Source organism: Silene latifolia, chromosome 7, assembly GCF_048544455.1.
Source record: "Silene latifolia isolate original U9 population chromosome 7, ASM4854445v1, whole genome shotgun sequence".
Lineage (NCBI taxonomy): Eukaryota > Viridiplantae > Streptophyta > Magnoliopsida > Caryophyllales > Caryophyllaceae > Silene > Silene latifolia.
The window spans coordinates 74926698-74949581 of record NC_133532.1 but is presented as its reverse complement, the minus strand read 5'-3'; the positions used below and the strand labels follow the sequence as shown (position 1 = coordinate 74949581).

Here is a 22884-nt window from a genome sequence, read left to right as displayed (position 1 = left end):
CTGCTACCGCTCCACCGAAGATGGGCTCATCCCTTAGCCCATCTTCGGCGACCGATCGTCTCATCTTCTGATCACTTTTCCAATATCTGATTCCGCTCGTCCCTGGGTCCGTTTGCTGCTCACCAGATGTTCCTTTCTCTGATGGTGTTTTGTGGTTGTCGGATCGGTTTTTTGTGGTATGAGAGGCTGGTAAACCGCATTGAAACTAAATTTTAGTATGATAAATATTCAACAATATATGAATCTTATCAAATTTAATTAGTGATAAAAAAATTCATTCTTTCTTTTTCTTAAAGAAATTCTTATGTTTAACGTATAAAAATGTAAAGTTGTATGAAAGAAATTAGAAATTAAAGTGGGGTAAATAATAAAACATTTCACTCTAAATTAGATTGATTATTAACGGAGTTATAAAACTTAGAATGAAAAATGGGTAAATTGGTGGTTGGTAGCGGTAACAAAAGGTAGAACTAGAGCTGGCCACTGGCCGGGTTAGAGTGGTTGACCCAGGGCGGGCCGAGCTCACTCCACCGAGCCTTTGACTGGCCTGTGAATAGGGAGGGCCGGGCCACTGACCCGAACCCGGACCTGTGGCGGGCTGGACAAGCGAGCCTCACATAATTAATTTTTTTTTCTAAAATGGCGGCCCACGGGCGGGCGGGTTGGAGATATGGAGCCCGAACCCGACCTGTGAATGGGGCAGGCTGGTTCATAAGTGGCCCGAGAGGCAAGTTGACCCGTTTATTTGTCCAGCTTTAGGTGGAACACGAAGACAAAGAAAGAACTATTAACCCCACATGGAGTAATGTATTACTCCTTCCAAACTTTGCCCCTCTCCCAAATGAAAGTGGGTAGTGCAAGTGAGTCGGAAATGGATACCCCCACTTACCCTCCCACTTTAATTTTGTGAGAGGATCACTATTCGTCTATAGATATAGAAATGACTGTCTATAATGAGACGGACAGTCCAAATTATATGATGTTCCTTATTGACTTTTCACGGTTTTTCGGTCACATAATGACCACCTTTATTTGAAGTTATAAATGATTATTTTTTCCATGAAAATATATTTTTATGAAACATCTTTTTGTAGAAATCCTAAATAAATTTATCTCATCGTAATGTTGCATAATTTTCTAAATATTTAGGGCAATTGTCCATAAAAAAGTCCAGCTATAAAATCATGTAATTACGGAGCAAATACATAAGACTACATGGGGCATTATTTTTTTCCAATAAAGAGATTACCATTCATTTTCTTATTTCCACAACTTGAAGTAAAAATGGAAGCACGCGTAATACAATTGGTACGAAAAGTAAAGGTATTGAAGGGATGCAAAGACAGTGAGTGGTCTACAAAATGTCAAATGTTCTAAAATTTCATCCTGTGATACATAGCTCTTTTAAGGCTCTTTGTAAGTTTGTATGTCTTTTGCGGACCAATTTTCAGCATTTGACTACTTATTCCTCCGGTAAATTTTACTCAAGAAAGACTTTAACACTGACTGCACAGATTCGCTGGGAATTGTTTCAATGCGGTTCATCAGCTTCTCATATACCTCAATCTCATATTCAGCAAAGACTCCCTACAATGCCAAATCGACGCAAAGATAAAAAATCAAATTGAGGCTCACGCATAATATACACTGCGACCAAGAAAATAGAACATGATACCTGAAGATTGAGATCGTTGTAAAGGGACTTGACTATGTCAACATTCGTAGAATCTTCCTTCCCGTAGTTGTCCTGTAAAGTGAGAATCTTAATAATATTAGTCAGTCAGAACTTATATAATCAATATCTTTGTTAGGCCGTTTAAGATGGAGAGAGACATCACCAAGGTGTCACTCACTAGTCAAAAACCCTCTCAACTATGGTTATTATTTCCAACTCATGCTTCAAAGTAGAGACTATGGCGTAATAAGGTGGTCTAATGTGCACATCTTATGTATGTGTTGAAAACCAAACGAAAAATCAGAAGGTGGTGCTTTGGGGAAAGAAACAAAAAAATCTGCTTATGTATCCCTTGTAAAAACCTTTTTTTTTTTTCTTGGAAAGTGAAATAATTACCAGAGAAGGGTGAATAAGGATTAAAAAAATTAAACTAATAATAGTTTGTTCTAATAATACCAACAAGGGCCAGAATATTACACACAGCAGTTTCTTCTGTTCCTCGTTGCAAAGTTCCATAGCTTTCACAACTAACCAAGAACACTTAAAGTCTCGGATGTCTGATCCAATCTGAGAATCTTGCATGAAGTAATAAACCTTTAGTTTGTTTGAGTTAGTTATTATTGCCATCGATCAATCATCACATACTCTCACCTTGCCAACTTTTTCAGGATCACCAAAGCAGTCTAAGTAATCATCCTGCAAATTTAGAAAAGCATTAAAATACCCGTCTTTTAAAATTTTTGCAAGAAACAACACTATCATCTTTCGGACTCTAATAACGTAACAATGAGCATAAATGACTTTACGAATGGGTAATGATAACAATTAGTATGAATGACGTAATAATTAATGGACGTGATTAACACTAATTATGATGTTAATAACGACATACTAATTATCCTCTATAAACTAAGAGAATAAGTCTATCCACAATTTTCCCTCCAAAATACACCAATGCTTTAATAAGGATGGATGTTATAAATTTCTACATCTTAATAAGGAGAGAGAAGAGAATTCGAGTTATATTTCTTAAAAAAAATAAGAAACAAAACAGTATTAGTGGTCATGGAACACACCTTTAGCTGCTCTTTTAATTTGGCACTCAACCTGTTATAAATAAAGAAATGTACTAAAAATAAGTTTTGTTGATAAAAAATATCAGAATAAATAAAAACTTTTTCTTTTTGTCGCCCGTAAATTACTAATGACGCCCGAGTAAAGACGAAAATACCCTCATACATTAATCAACCTGATATTCAACATGCGAGTGTACAACACCCATCTTCCTCTTCTCCCACCACTCTTTTAAGTTGTATGAATTGATCGTTCACTCCCCTTACTAACAAATTGCATCCACCAATTTACAACCACCACCACCATTAAATAAGTTACTCAACTTAATTTTAAATTTTTTTAAAATAATTTAGTTGAATCATTGTAATTGTTAATTAGATTTGTCTAGGATCAATGAAATAGGATAATTAAATATGAAAATTATGGAAAATTGGTTGGATTAATGCCAAAGTAATCAAATTCTGAGAAATTAGTCGAGTTATTAGCGTTTCGTAGCGGGGTGCTGTAGCTAGTTCGCGCATACAAGAAGGTGGGCAGTGGGTGTTTGTGCGAGATACCGACCAGATCGTGGATGGTTCGTGCAACCTACACGACCAGGCGGCGGGATTGCTCGTTAAGCCCACACGACATGTCCATGGAGGCGACGTGTCGTTGGCGCGAACTTGACCGTGGAAGTGTCGTGTTGGGTGTACGACAAGGTGTCCGTGGTTTCTGTGTGACTTCTTGCTTGCACGAAGAGTTGTATCACCCTTACCACCATCGATTCGTCGGAGTTATAAAAGCGAGAATTGTACATTTGTACACGGACATGAGAGTATCATCACTAATACTTTTAACAACATTTTGAGATCTGAACTATTGTGTTCTTGTTGTGTGGCTGAATCTTTTGGGTTGTTAGTTGTTGCATATGTAATTATCAATGTTCATGTATCAAAGTAAAAAATTACTTTAGTTTTTACTATTATTTTTGTTTTAATAATTACCTATTTAAATTTTGAGCGCGTCTTTATCACTTATATCGTGCATAAAATTAAGAGAGAAGATAAAAATAGCGAAGACTAGAATCGAAAATTTTATGTTACAAATTGGGTATTAGGAGTAAAATTAGAAAGTCAAAGGATGAGATAAATAAGGGTAGAATTGGAAAGTCAATGCCAAATTCGGACGACACTAAGTAAAACACTCAAGCAAAAAAAGCAAATTTCCCCTAAATAAATTACAAATGTTAAAAATTCTAAAAATATGAATTAAAGTTTGAAATAGAGAAACATAAAAAAATTCGTAAATATTCGAATTAAATTAATTTTTTTGGTCTTGAAACGTAGGTGTTGATTAAAATAATCAATCGATTAAATAAACGAATTAAAATTGTTAACTTCTCTCCTTTCTATGTTTTAATCTTATATATTACTCCCTCCTATCAAGACCAAAGGTAACACTTATTATAAACGGACATCCAAACTAAAGGTAACATTCCTTATTTGGCCCACAATATTACCAAGTTGTTTTTATACTTATTTGATATTTACACAAAATGCCATTACACACCCCACCTATCAACCTACAACTAAACCCACAATTACATGGCCCACCTATTTTTTCCCCCTTTACCCTTACCTTTGGTCTGGGTCGGAGGGAGTACTAATAACATGTTCTAACGTTGAACACAAAAATGATGATATATTGGGCTTCATTTTTTTCCTCAATTACATATTCCCATGTTAAAAAAGTAATGCAATTGCATGGGATCTAAACTAGTTACAATATTAATAACATAGTTAAATAATAAATAATAAACTAATAATAAAACAATAATGATTACTGATTAACATTATAATAATGAGTAATCATATAATGATATAATACTAATAATAATATACTATAGTATAATAAGAAGGTTTTAGTAGGCGTTAAGGATGAACATTTAGATGCTTTGGATGTGTATTAGAAGCAGGTTTTTGAATGATATTTATTATATTTATGGAGATTATAACGAAAAATCAATTCACTCAGTAATCGGGTCTTTGTAATAAGCATGAAAATGGTGATATTGGTGGCTAATTAAGCAAAGTCAAACATGCTCAAGTCAACCAAAGTCGAGTCGAACCCGAAGCCTAAGGCGGTCAGGTATAGTCAAGTACTCAAATTTACAATTCATCCCTATTATCGATCGAATCAAGCCAAGTGGTGAAGTTTTGAAATCCAACTTCTATAGATAAATTGAAGCCTCGTTTGCCAGAGTTTAAAAGGGCATATCTCGAATTCAAGAGCTCCACTTGATGCAAAGCCAATTATAGGTGAACACTTTTGTTCTTAACTTACCAATGACGTCACATGCCTCATTCGGATAAGAGATGCGGGAGATGTAGCTCTCGCAAATTGCTGGACCCGATAAGAGAGGAGGGAGATATGGCTCTCGCAAATTGGTCGGATCCAGTTACGTGCACCGTGCTCATCTTAAGCGCACGGTGCACATTAAGTTTTTTTTCTCCTAGTGTTTTGCCTTAATTTTCCACTTTCTCTTTCCATATCCTCATTTCACCCTTTGATACAAATAGGAATCTTAATTTATAATCAAAGGGGAATTCACTAAGCTTGTAGATCAAATTATCTTATGTCATATTGTTGAAAGCAAAAACTTTTTAAAATCTAATTTTGTTGTTAGCATTTGAATGGGAATGCTAATTTTTCCATCACTTGGTGTAATCTTTCACTCTTACTAATCTTTCCTTTGTAAGACAATTCTCAGTTCTCCAACTTTCAAGTTTCATCATTATGAAATCTCTTGTTATCACTGTAATGATAGGCGTTATTTAGCAATAATTCTTCCATTAATGAATCAAACTTCTGACGCGCCGGGACCTTTTAGAAAACTGAATGTCTCACCAAACTATTATTTAGTTCTTATTTATATGACTGCGGAACGTTAGTCGATAGCCTTCCAATCAATGGTCTAACAGAAACAAGCTTTTCTTAATCACAAGGACTGAATAAAGTATAAGAAAAATCACCCTGGTAAAAGAAAGAATACCTGTACTTGGAAGTAGATGCCCATGTCAAGAAGGATGTCCTTCACATTAGTATAATCATCAAGCTTCTGACCTAACATCAGCAAAGCACATGAAAGCTGCAGAGATTGTAAACGATATCATCAGTAAAAAATTTTGATATTGCATTCGGATTTCGGAGAAAAACAATAAAATACCGAGACATGTCTTAAAATATGAACTCCCAATTTGGACGATCAAGATAGTTATGCCCATTCTTCTAGTGGAAGGGAAAAAAATGAACAAAAACCAGGTGAAAGTTAAATATTAGGAGCACACAAACTCACCTTAAAGTTCACTAATCATATACCAGTCTTCACCGACGTCTATCTAAAGTAGAGCTTTCAACCACAATGACTGATAGAAGTTTAGGTTGAGGAGTGAATTGCATAATTACAAGAATACAGAACTTACAATATATAGGTTCGTAGAAAGAAGAGGAGTCCTAGGGTTCTAGCTAAACTAGCCTCCAAGTAACATTTTAGAAAAATATTAAAAAATCCATAAGAGATAGCAAATTGTTTACGAAAGATATTTGGCATACATAATACAGAGTAGCTACTAATTCTTTCAAATATGCCCCCACAAGACTGACGACCGTTGAGAGAGTTCAATCTTGAAGAATTATTCCAAAAACGAGACGTATGTTAAATGAATTTTTACTTCTAAGGGCTCGTTTGGGATGGGGGTAATTATTACCGAAGTAATAGAGACTAAAACAAGAAGAAATGGGAGGAGATTGGTGGTTAGTAGTGGTTGTTGAGGGTGGAAAGAGGAGGTGAGGGAGGAATTATTACCTCTGTATGGAGGTAAACATTCCTTGAGGGGGGAGGTGGGTACCTATTACTCCCTTTTTTTTTGTGTTGACCAGATCCCCTACCGTCAGCTCCTCTACCGACAGTTGGGGCAATCTCTTTCGGGGTACTGAAGGTAATTGAATAGGTTGACTCCTTCCAAGTTTGGCTTTTTCATTCGCAAGAGTCAGGAAAACCCCACCACTTCTTTAAGAGATGGGAGCCTTACCACTCACACCAGCCACCTTTGGTACTATTACTCCCTTAATAGAGGGACTATTACACTATCTTCCCTCATTTCTATCCCCAACCACCCACACTTACCTCCATTTTTTTAAGTTCATTTACGCTTCATTACCCAAGTATTAATTACCTCCATCCAAAGCAAGCCCTAAGATAAGATAATGGGGCGGAGAAAATAAAATAGGAAAAATAAGGCTAGGTCTCGAAAACAAATTAATTTGGCAATTAAGAATCAATTTTCGTCTTGGTAGGCCTGAGAACGGAGAAAACAAAGGAGTTTCAAGGGTGTGTTATGTGTTTGTTTCATAAGGTGAAGGATAGAAGGACGAATTCAAATTTCAAGATGTTGGGGAGATGAATGAGAGAAAAATTGGAGGCTTGGGACGGCAAAGTTAAAAATGGCCCTTCGATTCGACAGCTAAGTTTATAAGGGGTGGCGGGCGGTAAAGTATAAAGGGTGGCCAAGTGGGCGACAAGATTATAAGTAGCAATAAAATATATGGCCACATTAGAGGCAGAGAGATAGGAGTTAACTGTTGACTGTTTGATAATTTGAGGATAGTTTGATGCAATTTTTAGGGTGGCCAAACAAAGATAGGTTCAGGCCGAGCAGATCAGAGTGCGTTGACACCATGATAGAATTATAGTTTGGGAAAAATCGCAACAACGATGATGGATTTTTTTAAAGGTTTGTGGTATGAATTGGTTGGAGCCTTGAGGAGAGGTTGGTTGCCATGATCAACATATGTATGCCATCGAAATTACAAGAGGGGTGTTGTTAGTTTAGTTTAGTTTAGAGGCTGTTTTTTTCCGAGAGGCCTCACAGTGAGTAAAATTTTTAAGGGGTGGCCACGTGAGCGGCTAAAGGGGTGGCTGTATGAGTGGCCATGATGGAATGATTGCTTGATCGTTTGACGATAGTTTGATGCAGTTCTCAGGGTAGTATAAGAGGGGTAGTTTCAGGTCGAAATAGAATTTTAGGCTGAGCAGTGAATTACATGATTACATATGAACACGAAACTTACACTATATAGATTTTAGAAAGAAGAGAAGTAACATTTTAGAAGAATATTACAAAAGATGTACTCTCTCCATCCCAATCATTTGTTTACCTTCGATTAAAATAGCCCTCACAACAAGTAAAAAAAAAAGTAAACAAATGACTGAGATGGAAAGAGTTCAAGATGGCAATGCAAATTAATCACAAAGGATAGATAATATATACATAATATGTTACTCCTTCCGTCCCACTCATTTGTTTACCAGAATATTATTTATTTCCAATACTGAATAGACCAAGACTGAACAAAGCACTTGACTTATTCAACATGAGTGTCACTCCATTAGTCTATGCACCGCTCCCTCTTGCCCATATCAAGAAAATTTCATGTCACTTAAGTACCTAACTGGTGCGGAATGCAAACAGAGACAGCAAATAAAAAAGATCCAAACACATGAAATCGACACAATTTTGGAATATAGAAGTCAGCCACAGCATTAATAATGATGCCAATGTTATATATCTTTTTTACATATATTTACGTAGGATTCACAATTGCTTTTCTAATTAGTATAATTAAGTTGGAGATATAATCTAACTCACTGGGAGATAAAATGTTCCATAGGCTGTCTTGAACCGACTGATACGTTGCTGCCTGCAATCAGATAAACAAATATTAATTACAGAGTAGTAAAAACTATGGTGCTGAAATGTTTTTCCATACAAGTGTAACAAAGATGTTGTATTACAAGTAAAAAAGTAAAAGATCTATAGTCAGGAAGCAAGTTTCAGTGGCACAAAAACCAACCAACTAGCTAAGAAATTCAAAGAAAAACTTGTTGTGCATGCATTTTACAGATGGAAAGTGCCGAGGACAAATATATGTGCCCACGCCTTAATTAGCTGAGAGTACTAGAGAAATATTAAACAATGACATTCATGAGTTAACATTCACAGTAATGTTAGTTCAGTCTATTGCAGGTGGCAAATAGTTGAATGTTGATTACTTCATCAAAGTACACCCTGCCAAAATGGCAAGGAAAAATGAGAGCAATGAACATATGCAATATAATGTTTGCCCCTTGAGTCTCAAACTTGATTTTACCTCATTCCAGGTAAAGCTAGCTGGCCACCAAACTAATTAAAAAAAATGCCTATTGCCAGTATGTCCCTACATAGGATTGTCAACTGTAATAGTTCATCAACATGGCTGTAGGTAATTGATAAATTTATTAAAAAAATGTGTTATTTATATAACAACGATTGAAGTCAATTAATACAATTTATAAGATATTATCAAGGCCATATAGATGAAAGAACAGATTGTGAAGGCAGTGTCTATATCACACTGCACTCACAAATCAAATCTGCCACATTTAAAAATTGAACAGCAAGTCAAATCTCATCAAAAAGTCAGTAGAGAAGAATTCTTACATCTCATAGCTTTCAGAAGGAAAAACGCACAAAAATGTTAGCTTCTTCCATATACAATGAACTAAACATAACGGTTCATATGATGCCAGTATTTATACCACAATTCGGTAATCGATACAAATTCGAATATTCACAAGGGCTCTTAGTGACAGATCATTATCATCGAATCATGCCGGCAATTAGATTATGCATCCAGAAACCTTTGACATTTCCCCATTTGAAAAGCAACTTACTGCTCTAATGTGAATTTCGACAAATCCTTCGCCCCCTCAACTGTCGTCAACAAATCAAGCATCTCTCCAGAGGTTGTTTGAAACTCAACCTGAATTAAGAAGGTTAATAATGCAATAGGGTGGGGGGGGGGGGGGGGGGGGGGAGGGGAGATGAAATAGTAATCCTAGAGGATGCAAAAACCAAAAAAAAAAAAAACAATGGAGAGATGTTCACCTCGTTGAACAAATCAAGGAGATCGGCATAGTACGGCTGGTTTCTGAAGTGATTCCTGAGAATCCTGTTGATATGATTCCAAAGAAGAATAACATCATTGATAGCAATCATGCCAACCTGGAAAAAAATATGAGTGGTTTCAAACAACGGATATACGAAACCTATAGCGCAAAAATGTAGGGAATAAACGTACATTTGGCAGTCTAAACCAACAAGTTCGGCCACGCCGCACTACAGAATTATCCAAAACATCATCCAACATAAGAGCACAGGCAACAAACTGTGGGCATAAAAGTAACAATTTAGGGAATGATAACGACAAAGTTATTTAAGCTAATACTCCGTATCTATTAAATACAAGTATTCAAAGGATACCCATTGAATGCACCAGCCAAGAACAGAAGCAAGAAAGAAATGGGTTTCAGAAAGCTCCTCTTCCTGTTTCAGCAATCTGAAGGTCTCAACTACAGACAGCCCCCTACTCAGCTTGCCTGCTTAATTAAATTACACTTGGTTTATACTCTAATCCCTTTGACTCGATCATTTGTTTTAACTTTTTTTATTATTTTTTTGTTACGGGTATTTTTTAATCAAAAGTAAGCAATGGTTGGTTGAGACGGGGAGTAAGTACTAGTACTAGTCAATAAAAAGTTTACATGTTTAAATTGGGTTACGAGAGTAAATAGAAAGTATACATACCTCCAGGAACATTATAATCAAGCATCTGAGGGAAAAACAAGTAAAAAAGTGAGAAAGGTGAAAAGGAATGCTAATGTTTAGCGGAGTAAACAAAAGGAAAGATGGAAAAATGAGACCTGTTGAAGCCAATGGCTTGAGACGGGGCAGTATTCAAAGGCAGGATCTTGTAGAACCTCCGACTTGAGTTGTTCATACACTTTCAAAAATCTTTCCCTTATTTCTTCTTCTCTCCTTTTTCCCTCCATCCTTCTCTTTCCCTGCCTGCCAAACTCAATTTCAACATCTACTGTATACCAACTCGAGAAATTCTACCGAGTATATTCTACAGAGTTTATCGGATTTTTCTTTCCTATATGCGGCCATAGGATAAGCAATTACAGATTTACAGCTACTCTCTATAAAACCGCTATAGGACGTAGACCTGGCAAAACCCGACCCGACTCGACAAAACCGATCCGACTCGCCCGATATCGAACCCGTCTAACACCCGAAAATACTACAGAATTATAACACATGAAACCGACCCGGTCCGATCCAACATAACTCGATTCTTAATAACATACGATAACCGATATAACCCGAACCCGATAACACCATAGCCGATAAAATCCGACAAAGAAAAGAACCTGACTCGAGTAAAACTCGACTAACTGATACATACTTATGACCTGAATAAGACTATGTTAATAAGACTAGAATTAACGTTAAGTTTACAAATTAAGAATTTTTGTACACTTTTTTTTTCTTTATAGTTCTCCATGTGAATGTTGTCTAAATATACGAGTCTGGAAGTGCTAACACTTTGGTCTATAAGTTTGACTAAAAGTTATCGTTCAATTTAATTATGTGTATATTGTATATAGTTAACTTATATATGAACCTAATACACAAAGTTTTGATTGTGCATGACAAACTTTAAAATTGGTATTAATGTTAAACGTGTGTTTGTGGGCAAAACCATAACTCACAACCACTATGAAAGGAATAGAAATGGAGAATGTGGTCTACTTAACATTATATTTGACTACTTCCCACGTTTTTTAGTAAGAAAATAGGTAATTGGAATAAAAACTACAAATATTCCCGTATTTTTACCAAAAAAAGTATTTTAAAACGAATTCTTTTAATATATACTTTATCTAATATGGTTATATATGGATCCGTTTTGCATTATAATTGTGTAAAACCGTCTTACACAAGACTAACTAGATAAGAAATTAATACACTTTTCATTTTTTAGCTTTATTTGGCAAAGACATTTCAACTACTTTATTTGATTAGGTCTTAATCTTTCACTCAAAGGAGCTAAACTAAAATTAATGGAGCTCGAGCTCAAAGAAAAACCGAACTAGATGAAAATGAAGTCGAGTTAATTTGAGTATCACAATTTGAATTGAGTTGAGTTAAAATCAATCAAGTGGCAAAACACCAAAATAGACCGAGCTACCAATTGAATTGTTGACCTAAATCAACAAATTAAATTGAACTGACTTTAGTCAAGTGAATCGTATAGCTAAATTAAGCCGTAAGCATGCTCGTAAAAGAGCTAAACCAATTGAACTAACTCTAGCTAAAGTGAATTGAATTGAACTCAATTAAGCTAAACTGATTTGAACTTAACTTAATTGAGCTAAATAGAGCTAAATGGAACTAAACTAAATTCAATTGAAGTTATGTGAGCTAAGTCGAAATAACTTAGGTAAATTAAAAATTAGCATCAACTTAACTAAATTTAAGTTAACTTTGCTTAATTAACTTAGGCTGATTAAGCTTAGATTAACTTTTTAACTAAAATTTGACTTCAATAAACTTATTAACTAGCTTTTCTTGTTAAACCTACCGTTTAGCTAGTTTAAAAAATAACATTATTGTCCCCTTCTTCATCTTAATTTATCACTAATTAACCGTCACGTCACGTTCTAAATGTAGTAAGGAAATCGAATGAACTTCCCAAGTAAATTTTTGTTTAGATCAATTCAAGTTCAGTCAATGATATAGTTAGAGTAATTCGAATTTCGGTGAATTCAAGTTCTAGTGATTTCACATTCTATTCAAAATATATTTCTCACACATCCTTTTATTATCTAGCTATCTTCGATTTTCAACATTTTGGTTTAAATTTTATTTTAAGTTTTATGTCCAAATAGCTGGTAGTACAAAATTATATAAATATTTATTTCTTTGTTATTTCACATTCAATATTATATAACCGAGATTTTTTTTTTTCATAAATTCATTATCAATTAATCAATGGTTATTACTTTTAAATTGAAAATTTTAAATACAATATCATTATATATATTTTTCAGCAACTAGTTATATACGAATAGATGCATAACATCGTAAAATAATACAGAATGACCTAAGGGACAAGTTGTGACCCGTTATAACCCGATAGGATCTAGTATTAAAACTTTTTGACATGATATGAACTGTTCAGGATTGTTAGTCTAACTAACCCTACCGATAACAACCGTCACCCGACCAAGGGTTCCCTATGCCGACCCGATACCCGAAGTAAGTCATAACCTGAAATAATCCAACCGAAACCGATCCGACCCACAATTTCATATGACTCGAATAAATCCGACATCACGATAACCCGCACCCGAAACAACTCGACTCGAATCCGACTCGACCCACCCGATTGCCACCTCTAATAGGACGGATCCATTAAAAATATTGGCCGAATAAAAAAAGGGTCATGCTAAATCCCGCACAACATTTTACTAAATCCCACCCATTTATTCCCCCCTATTCCAAATATACCCCCTTCATTTCTCATACTCTACCGATAGGGAAAAAAAACCCCAAATTATCACCATTCTCCTCTCCGTCCCCTCTCAATCGCCCAACCCCTCTCCCCCACGCTCCCTGCACCGGCCACCCTCCCCCACCCCTAACATGTACCGGCTACGCCTCCCAACACTGAGCACTACGTACAACAACCGAACAGACGAATACCACGCCAACAGTCAAACACCCTACTCCGCGATGGTGGTCGACGGCGATGAATATTGGCAGCATCCATGTTCTTTAATCGAAATCGATTCGAAAGTGTTTGCTTTTGTCTGCTTTGCTTTGCTTCACTGTCACCTGATTGCTCGAGCATCAATTTAATCGAAATCGAAATCGAAAGTGTTTCATACTTGCAGCAACTACAATTCGTGCATGATTTAATTTGGTCAAAAAGCATTTGCCATTTCAATTAAATCCACCTTAATTGTAAAAATCTAAAAATGAAAAGAAAAAGTAATTACATCAATTTAAAGACGTATTAATAAAATCGTTGATAAAACGGAGAAATTACGTGTAATATGCGCAAATTACAATTCATAATTACCGATTTGCTAATAAACTGATCAGGGTTGTGAGAGAGAAGGGAGATAACTCTTTTTAGGTTTTTCTATGACGAAGGGTAGTTATGGCATATATGAGCAAAGTGTGTGGGATTTAGTAAAAGGATGTGCGGGATTTAACAATTGCGTAAAAAAAAAAAGATAAATATCGTATATGCTAAATCTCGCACGTTTCTTTGCTAAATCCTACCCATTTTATCTTAATTTTCCATATTTACCCTTTGGTTAAAACACAGAATTAAAAAGACTACTAAAGAATTAAAAAGACTTCTTTCTCTTAACCTAATCAAACATTCAAACCCTTCATCTTTCGACTATTATGGATCGTAATTCACACATATCAAACGTAATTTCGTCGTGTTATCAATAATTTTATTAAGAACCCGTCTTTTGGTCGATTTAGTTGATATTTTTTTATTTAAAAAAGGGTTTTTTAACAATTAGGGTTTGGATTAAGTTTGGTTGTTAAAGGGTGATTGTGGGGACATCGGGCTGAAGTAGGGTGGTCGGAGAAGTCCGCGTCGAGTGCTAGTGTATGCGTCGTTAAGAGGCGCTGGCTGTAGGTTTTAAGCGTCGATTGTAAGTTCGCTTTGGGGAGGGGTTGTTGAAGTCGGTACGGGATGTGTAGGAGTGTTAGGCGCGGTTAAGCGGGTGTGGAGGGTTGGTCGGCGCGTGGATGGTGGTGGGACAGGTGGTTGGCGGCGTGGGGGGAGGGGTGGGGGAAGAAATGTCGGGGGTTGGGTTTGTGGGTGGGTACTGTGTAATTTTCATTTTTTTTGCTATTTTTTGGTTTTTGTTAGTTTTTTTCTCTATGTCAGTCAGTGTTCACTGTTAGTTTATTTTCCTGGCTTTTTTTTTTCAGTTTTCTTTTTTTTTTTTTTCAGTAGGCTAGAGGGTTGTTTGTTGATTTGGTCAATTGTGGGTATTGATTGGTTTGTGACCCTTGTCCACCAACGAGAGTTGGTTAGGTTGGGAACCGGGTACCCAATGGTTGGACCTATTGCTAACCTAGGTTGAGACCGAAAGGGAGAACCATGGGAGGGCACCTCTAGTCTAGTGTTTGAATTCGACCTTCAAGAGAAGGAGTTGGATGACCCGAAAAATGATGAGGGCTTTTGGACTTAGGAGAAACTAGGATACCTTAGAAAAGTGCACACTTCTGGGGTAGTCGGGTTTCTACCTTGGGATTCCGACCTCCGAGACCGAAAGGGAGGGGGGGTTGGGAGAACTAGTGTAACACCCCCATTTATTCAGGAGCCTTTAGCTAGACATTCCCAAATAAATAGTATTGTTACCATCTCGGTTTCCCGAAGTAGTGAATAAAAAAGTACAACAAACCAAAGTACTTTAAATTAAAACTTTAGTGAATACATGTTTATTACAAATTAACCAACTAAAACATAGTATAAAATATTACAACTCGCAGCGGAAACAAATAAAGTGATAATTATTCTATGTAATCTAAACTTCAACTATGGTCCAAGTCGAGCTCCCATCCCAATGCTCCCGAGTCAACTAATCTTTAGAACCTGTCAAATCTGATCCCCATAAAACGGTTCACCGCAGGTGTTCACGAATACACTGTCAACCACGAGGTTGAGTAGGAATAACCAACAACAAGTCAAGGTGAAATTATATGTGATATAATGCCAAAACAACTGAGCTCATCACCCGAAACACCCATTCATCCCGCCAATCCCTGGCCCGGGGTATTCATCATTCCAACCGAAGTTGAGGTATTCACCATCCCAACCGAAATTGAGGTATTCACCATCCCAACCGAAGTTGAGGTATTCACTTACACGTCATGCCAATTATAAAAAAAAAATCATCTCGGACACGAGCTGAGGTATCCAATGCAAACAGAATTCTAATATAAATGATCAAACAATAAATAATCCAACGATATATAATCCACATCCATTAATCAAACCAATTTCACAATAACTTAATAAATTCCACAAACCAACAAAGATAAGACGAGTTGAGTAGTTATCCTACCTCGAGAGCAATCACTCCAATCACGCAATCCAATAAAATAGCTCCTCACAAAACCGTCACCTAAATATATAATAATATAATTTAATTATTAATTATTCGATTCTTTAAGTAATAAAGTTAATTATAGTTTAATTGCTTTAATTATATTTCCCGTATAATTACTTACTAATTAATCATTAATCGCGATAATTCATTTACTACGTAAAGTACCCATTAAAAACCCGTCTCAAACCATTAATTAAATTTAGTCTTAAAACAACCCAAACTAATTATTTTATTAGTTATAAAATAATTATTATACAACTAATAAGGAGTAATTATATTAAAAACCCGACTTCACAAAACCCGAGTCAACACCCAAATAAAAACCCGACTTAAATAAATAAAACCCAACCCACGTACAACATCCCCCAATTTCCCGTAATACTCCATAAACACAAATGCCGTCGAAACCGTTGTTCACTACCCTTCCTAAACCCATCTTTCACGACTTCCTTGACCACCATCAGCCCCGACCAAACCTGCCACCTCCTAGCCCACACCACGACGAACACCAGAACCCAAAACCACCACCCAAACCGCCACCAGCAGCCCCCAAACACACGCCCTAATAATCCCATGCACAACCCGTCACAACCAACATCACACCCTCACTCGCCTCTTAAACCACCCTACGACCACCAGTGGCAACAAACGTGGTTTCCCCTGACCCACGGTGGTCCCACCTCTGACCAAGAAAACCCACGGTAGCCCACAAACACCCATAACGACACCAACAATCCCCTTAAAACCCCTCCCCTGTTCTCGCGATTTCCGACCACCACTAGCACCAACCACCTTCTGCCGCCACCCCAACACCACCACCATGGTCGACTAACTACCCCCGTCACAACCCCACCTTAACCAGGTCAAGACTCGGCGAATAGAGGGTTCAATTACTCTCTAAAACCATCGACGACCTAAACCACAACCCCTCTGATCAGCCACTTTCAGCCGCCTGCCACCGCCACCCTAGGCCTTCCCTGACACCACCACCACACCCATTCCAACCCTTGCAATCCCACATACCACTTCCAAACGTTTGGTCCGATTCCGTCAAGGTTTGGGTCAGTTTCTAAGCGTCTTAAGATCGTCTCACATTCAGCTTTATAAGAAAATAAAACGAGATTAGAAGTTGTTACCTATTAATTACCGCTTGCTAATTCCGTCACCAAAAGCTCCTCCTCTTAATTTGTGATTTAATTCTCAGATTTAATAGGGTATTTATAGTGTAGGATTATAGAGAATGCGAGATCAATTAGGAAACTCTATAATTTACCTTATTCTAATTAGTATAGTAATTATTATTATTATAATTGCCATTATATTATTATTATTATTATTATTATTACATTTATTAGTCTTACCATAAGTAGAATTTCTTCATACAATATTTACTAATTTATTATTACCATAACTTATTATTATTATTATTATTATTATTATTATTATTAATATAATTATTATTACCTTTATATATTATTATTCCCATATTATATTATTTTTAATTATTAATTCCCGATACAAATCCCGATTACACTCATACCAACTTATTAAGTTTCGGTCCAATAAACAATAGCACACGACATTTATTATTTAATTAACGTCTTACTTGTATTTATTATTAGAAATGTCATTTAACTAATTATTTAATTACATAAATTATTATCATAAATTATTATCAAAATACGGGGTATTACAGTCTTCCCCCCTTAAAATGAACTTCGTCCCGAAGTTCGCCCACAACTACTACCACAATACCTATAAACTACGCACCATTCAACATAATTAATCATTTTCGATTACCAACCACAACAATCTTATCACAACAATAATTCAAAACTTATGTAGTATTACATTCCTACCCCCTAAGAATAAACTTCGTCCTCGAAGTTCGGAATGTCAAACAACAGGGATAAACAAACCATTTATGGTAACTTCTCAAGAACACGTAATACACAAAAAAAACTATTATCTCCAACATGATATTGATTAATGATATAATAAAAGTTACTAAACATAAATTAAATAACTACAACCTTTGAATTAATTTAGATTTATTACTTACGTGTTTATTTCTTACTAATGACATCTAACTTAAACGTGGATGCAAAATAGATACAGGCTTAGGGCAACACTTTCCGTATATCTTATATTTCCAAGGATAGACAACATGTTACAACTTCAAAAAAAAATCATTAATAAATAACAGCTTAATTACTACTTGAGTGCTTATAATTTTTTAGAACATACAACGAGTTACTAAATCATGAGAGAAATAATCAAGTTAAAAACTCATAAGGTCAATTTATAATGCATTTTATAAATTATTTGGTCGGAACAGAAATTTTACAGCAACTTGTCAGAAACATAGGTCACATTGTAAAAATCACCATAAATTGTCAAAATATTTTCTTACAACGTGGCCTATCAATTTAGAAACGTATACGAGTCTATTAAACAGTGGAGTTGGAATTATAACAAATCATCACGTAATTTTTAAATGGCAGATTTTACAAAAATATGGCGCGGAGGCAACACTGTACAGGAACATTTCGACCACTGTCCACTAAAATATTTATTTCTCCTAAACCGTATATTATTTGAACATGAGACTAGTGGCATATGAAAGCTAACTCACAAGGATATCACACATAAAATTTCGGACAAGAATTTTAGACAGACAATAAATCGCAGCAAAAACAATCAAGGGTAAAATTTCGAGAAATCAACCAAAATCACATTCTTTTCATTTTCACACAATTTTCGTAATACTTCACATGTTAATCATAATTACACTTCCCACATACGTACCAACACACTTTTTCATACCCATACACTTTATATCCATACTTAAAATCAATTATTATCACATTCCGTTCCTCATAAAAGCAAGGTCACGTCTTTGTAACCGCAATCATCAATAACAACAACACTCATCCAAAGCAAACAATTAACTCCTAAGAAAAGAAACAACATTCATTTTAAATTACCCCATACTTCAATATCTCTCAAGGTAATCGGTTCAAAACTGTAAGGGCCAGATAAAGGACATATCCCTAATCTAACAAGGGGCTCCTAAACAGTTTCTACCCGGGGTTCATTTTATTTAGACACAACCTAAGTTCATTATTATTCAATGGTTAGGCCTGAGGATCGTTTTGCTCTGATACCACTTTGTAACACCCCCATTTATTCAGGAGCCTTTAGCTAGACATTCCCAAATAAATAGTATTGTTACCATCTCGGTTTCCCAAGGTAGTGAATAACAAAGTACAACAAACCAATGTACTTTAAATTAAAACTTTAGTGAATACATGTTTATTACAAATTAACCAACTAAAACATAGTATAAAATATTACAACTCGCAGCGGAAACAAATAAAGTGATATAATTATTTTATGTGATCTAGAATTCAACTACGGTCCAAGTCGAGCTCTCATCCCAATGCTCCCGAGTCAGCTAATCTTTAGTACCTGTCAAATCTGCTCCCCATAAAACGGTTCACCGCAGGTGTTCACGAATACACTATCAACCACGAGGTTGAGTAGGAATAACCAATAACAAGTCAAGGTGAAATGATATGTTATATAATTCCAAAACAACTGAGCTCATCACCCGAAACACCCATTCATCCCGCCAATCCCTGGCCGGGGTATTCATCATTCCAACCGAAATTGAAGTATTCACCATCCCAACCGAAGTTGAGGTATTCACCATCCCAACCGAAGTTGAGGTATTCACTTACACGCCATGCCAATTATAAAAAAAAATCATCTCAGACACGAGCTGAGGTATCCAATGCAAACGGAATTCCAATATAAATGATCAAACAATAAATAATCCAACGATATATAATCCACATCCATTAATCCAACCAATTTCACAATAACTTAATAAATTCCACAAACCAACAAAGATAAGACGAGTTGAGTAGTTATCCTACCTCAAGAGCAATCACTCCAATCACGCAATCCAATAAAATAGCTCCTCACAAAACCGTCACCTAAATATATAATAATATAATTTAATTATTAATTATTCGATTCTTTAAGTAATAAAGTTAATTATAGTTTAATTGCTTTAATTATATTTCCCGTATAATTACTTACTAATTAATCATTAATCACGATAATTCATTTACTACGTAAAGTACCCATTAAAAACCCGTCTCAAACCATTAATTAAATTCAGTCTTAAAACAACCCAAACTAATTATTTTATTAGTTATAAAATAATTATTATACAACTAATAAGGAGTCATTATATTAGAAACCCGGCTTCCCAAAACCCTGGTCAACACCCAAATAAAAACTCGTCATAAATAAATAAAACCCAACCCACGTACAACATCCCCCAATTTCCCGTAAAACTCCATAAACACAAATGCCGTCGAAACCGTTGTTCACTACCCTTCCTAAACCCGTCTTTCACGACTTCCTTGACCACCATCAGCCCCGACCAAACCTGCCACCTCCTATCCCACACCACGACGAACACCAGAACCCAAACCCACCACCCAAACCGCCACCAGCAGCTCCCCAAACACACGCCCTAATAATCCCCTGCACAACTCGTCACAACCAACATCACACCCTCACTCACCTCTTAAACCACCCTACGACCACCAGTGGCAACAAACGTGGTTTCCCCTGACCCACGGTGGTCTCACCTCTGACCAAGACCACCCACGGCAGCCCACAAACACCCAGAACGACACCAACAATCCCCTTAAAACCCCTCCCCTGTTCTCGCGATTTCCGACCACCACCAGCACCAACCACCTTCTGCCGCCACCCCAACACCACCACCATGGTCGACTAACTAGCCCCGTCACAAGCCCACCTTACCCAGGTCAAGACTCGGCCAATAGAGGGTTCAATTACTCTCTAAAACCACCCACGACCTAAACCACAACCCCTCTGACCAGCCACTTTCAACCGCCTGCCACCGCCACCCTAGTCCTTCCCTGACACCACCACCACACCCATTCCAACCCTTGCAATCCCACGTACCACTTCCCAAAGTTTGGTCTGATTCCGTCAAGGTTTGGGTCAGTTTCTAAGCGTCTTAAGATCGTCTCACATCCAGCTTTATAAGAAAATAAAACGAGATTAGAAGTTGTTACCTATTAATTATCGCTTGCTATTTCCGTCACCAAAAGCTCCTCCTCTTAATTTTTGATTTAATTCTCAGATTTAATAGGGTATTTATAGTGTAGGATTATAGAGAATGCGAGATCAATTAGGAAACTATATAATTTACCTTATTCTAATTAGTATAGTAATTATTATTATAATTGCCATTATATCATTATATTATTATTATTATTATTATTATTATTATTATTATTATTATTATTATTATTATTATTATTATTATTATTATTATTATTATTATTATTATTATTATTATTATTATTATTATTATTATTATTATTATTATTATTATTATTATTATTATTATTATTATTATTATTATTATTATTATTATTATTATTATTATTATTATTATTATTATTATTATTATTATTATTTTTTTTTTTTTTTATTATGGGATGCGCGCAGCTTTCATTAAAATAAGAATAAAAGTTTACATGAAATTGGTGGGGAGCCGAGAAACAATCTGGGCTCCCACACCCTTAGCAATAGTAAAGCTAATACGAGTAAAAATGTAAGCGGCTACCCGAGCCCCAGCATCCTGAGATACCGAGAATTTCTGGATCCGCTTGAGCAAGGCAACAGCATCCGAACTCAACTCCCCAAGTGAAGAGAAAGAGAAAGGTAGGAAACCATAACCCGCTACCGCGCACAAATCCCCATACTTAGCACACTTTCGCTGAGCAAAGATCATCGGCCGACAACCCGCCCGCACAAAAATCCGCCAACCCAGTCTGAGTCAAAGGTGAAGAACCTGTCAGGTCGACGCACACATCACGCCCCCTGTCCCAAGAATAAAGCAATAAATCAGAATTCTCATTAGAAAATGGGAATAAAGTTTCTTACAAGAGGAACCAACTAACCTACAAAGCTCACTACCAAATAGAGAAAAAACCAGCAACTAATCACCCTATAAACAGTTGGAGCATTTGAGAACTAAAGATCCCATTGTTCCAAGCATACATACGCACACAGACAACATATTTTACCCTATTAAGTAACCTGTCAACATCACGACTAACACCCTTGAAAATCCTCAGGTTCCTCTCTTGCCATAAATGGTAGATAGCAGCAGCAATAGAGCACCGAGCTACCTTAGACCTCCAATTCTTGTTCCTATTCAAAGCAAGCTTGTATAATTCATGTTTGAGACTTGTGACTCGTCTGTTAATGCCTTGCAAAAGTAGGACCCCCTGCATCAGGTCCCTTGAGTAAGGACAGTCAAAGAACAAGTGAGAGCATGTCTCAGACGCATGGAGACACAAGACACAGCGATTTACCATGAGAATCCCCCTTTTACAAAGGTTATCCACCGTTGCCAGCGCATGATGAGCAGCTAAAGTGGCTACAAAAGCATGCTTGGGAAGAACTATGGCATCTAAGATGGGTTTCATCCACCTAAGCTCATGGGATGTCCCGTGAAAGATAGAGTAGACAGTCTGCAATGGAAGCTTTCCAGCAGTAGCCCAGACCTGGAATAAACCCTGAGCCTCTTCCTTTGAGCCTACCTTAGTGACAAACTCATCCCTGATTATGAGGATTTGTTTCCAAATAGGTGAAAGGCAGGCAGAAGCCTCAAGATCCCATCCAGAAGACTGCTTGAAGATGTATTCCCTGGACCATTTCATCCAGATGGAAATACAGTTATGATGATAAGACCAGAACATCTTTAATAACAGCGTTTTATTCCAGCGTTTTTTTTTTATTATTATTATTATTATTATTATTATTATTATTATTATTATTATTATTATTATTATTATTATTATTATTATTATTATTATTATTATTATTATTATTATTATTATTATTATTATTATTATTATTATTATTATTATTATTATTATTATTATTATTATTATTATTATTATTATTATTATTATTATTATTATTATTATTATTATTATTATTA

General features: G+C 36.1%; 2 protein-coding genes across 3 annotated transcripts; both read right to left on the bottom strand.

Annotated features, from left to right (window-relative positions):
- Positions 1–1161: 1161 nt before the first annotated feature.
- On the bottom strand, positions 1162–10823 carry LOC141592302 (farnesyl pyrophosphate synthase 1-like). 2 transcript variants are annotated; one of them, XM_074412911.1, is made up of 12 exons: positions 10530–10823; positions 10414–10438; positions 10090–10205; positions 9908–9994; positions 9715–9831; positions 9501–9589; positions 8437–8488; positions 5781–5876; positions 2327–2371; positions 2153–2242; positions 1676–1747; positions 1162–1587 (listed from the first exon to the last, which is right to left on the bottom strand). In XM_074412911.1, the coding sequence occupies exons 1-12, from the start codon at positions 10656–10658 to the stop codon at positions 1459–1461; spliced, it is 1047 nt and encodes a 348-aa protein (XP_074269012.1). In that variant the 5' UTR covers positions 10659–10823; the 3' UTR covers positions 1162–1458. The 2 variants fall into 2 exon arrangements, with proteins under 2 accessions (XP_074269012.1, XP_074269013.1); XM_074412912.1 differs by lacking the exons at positions 2153–2242; positions 2327–2371 and having other exon boundaries at positions 10530–10809.
- An 11054-nt stretch (positions 10824–21877) lies between these two features.
- Positions 21878–22639, bottom strand: LOC141590246 (uncharacterized). Its single transcript, XM_074410850.1, has one exon. It carries the CDS (start codon positions 22637–22639, stop codon positions 21878–21880), a length of 762 nt encoding a protein of 253 aa, XP_074266951.1.
- Between the last annotated feature and the right edge of the window lie 245 nt (positions 22640–22884).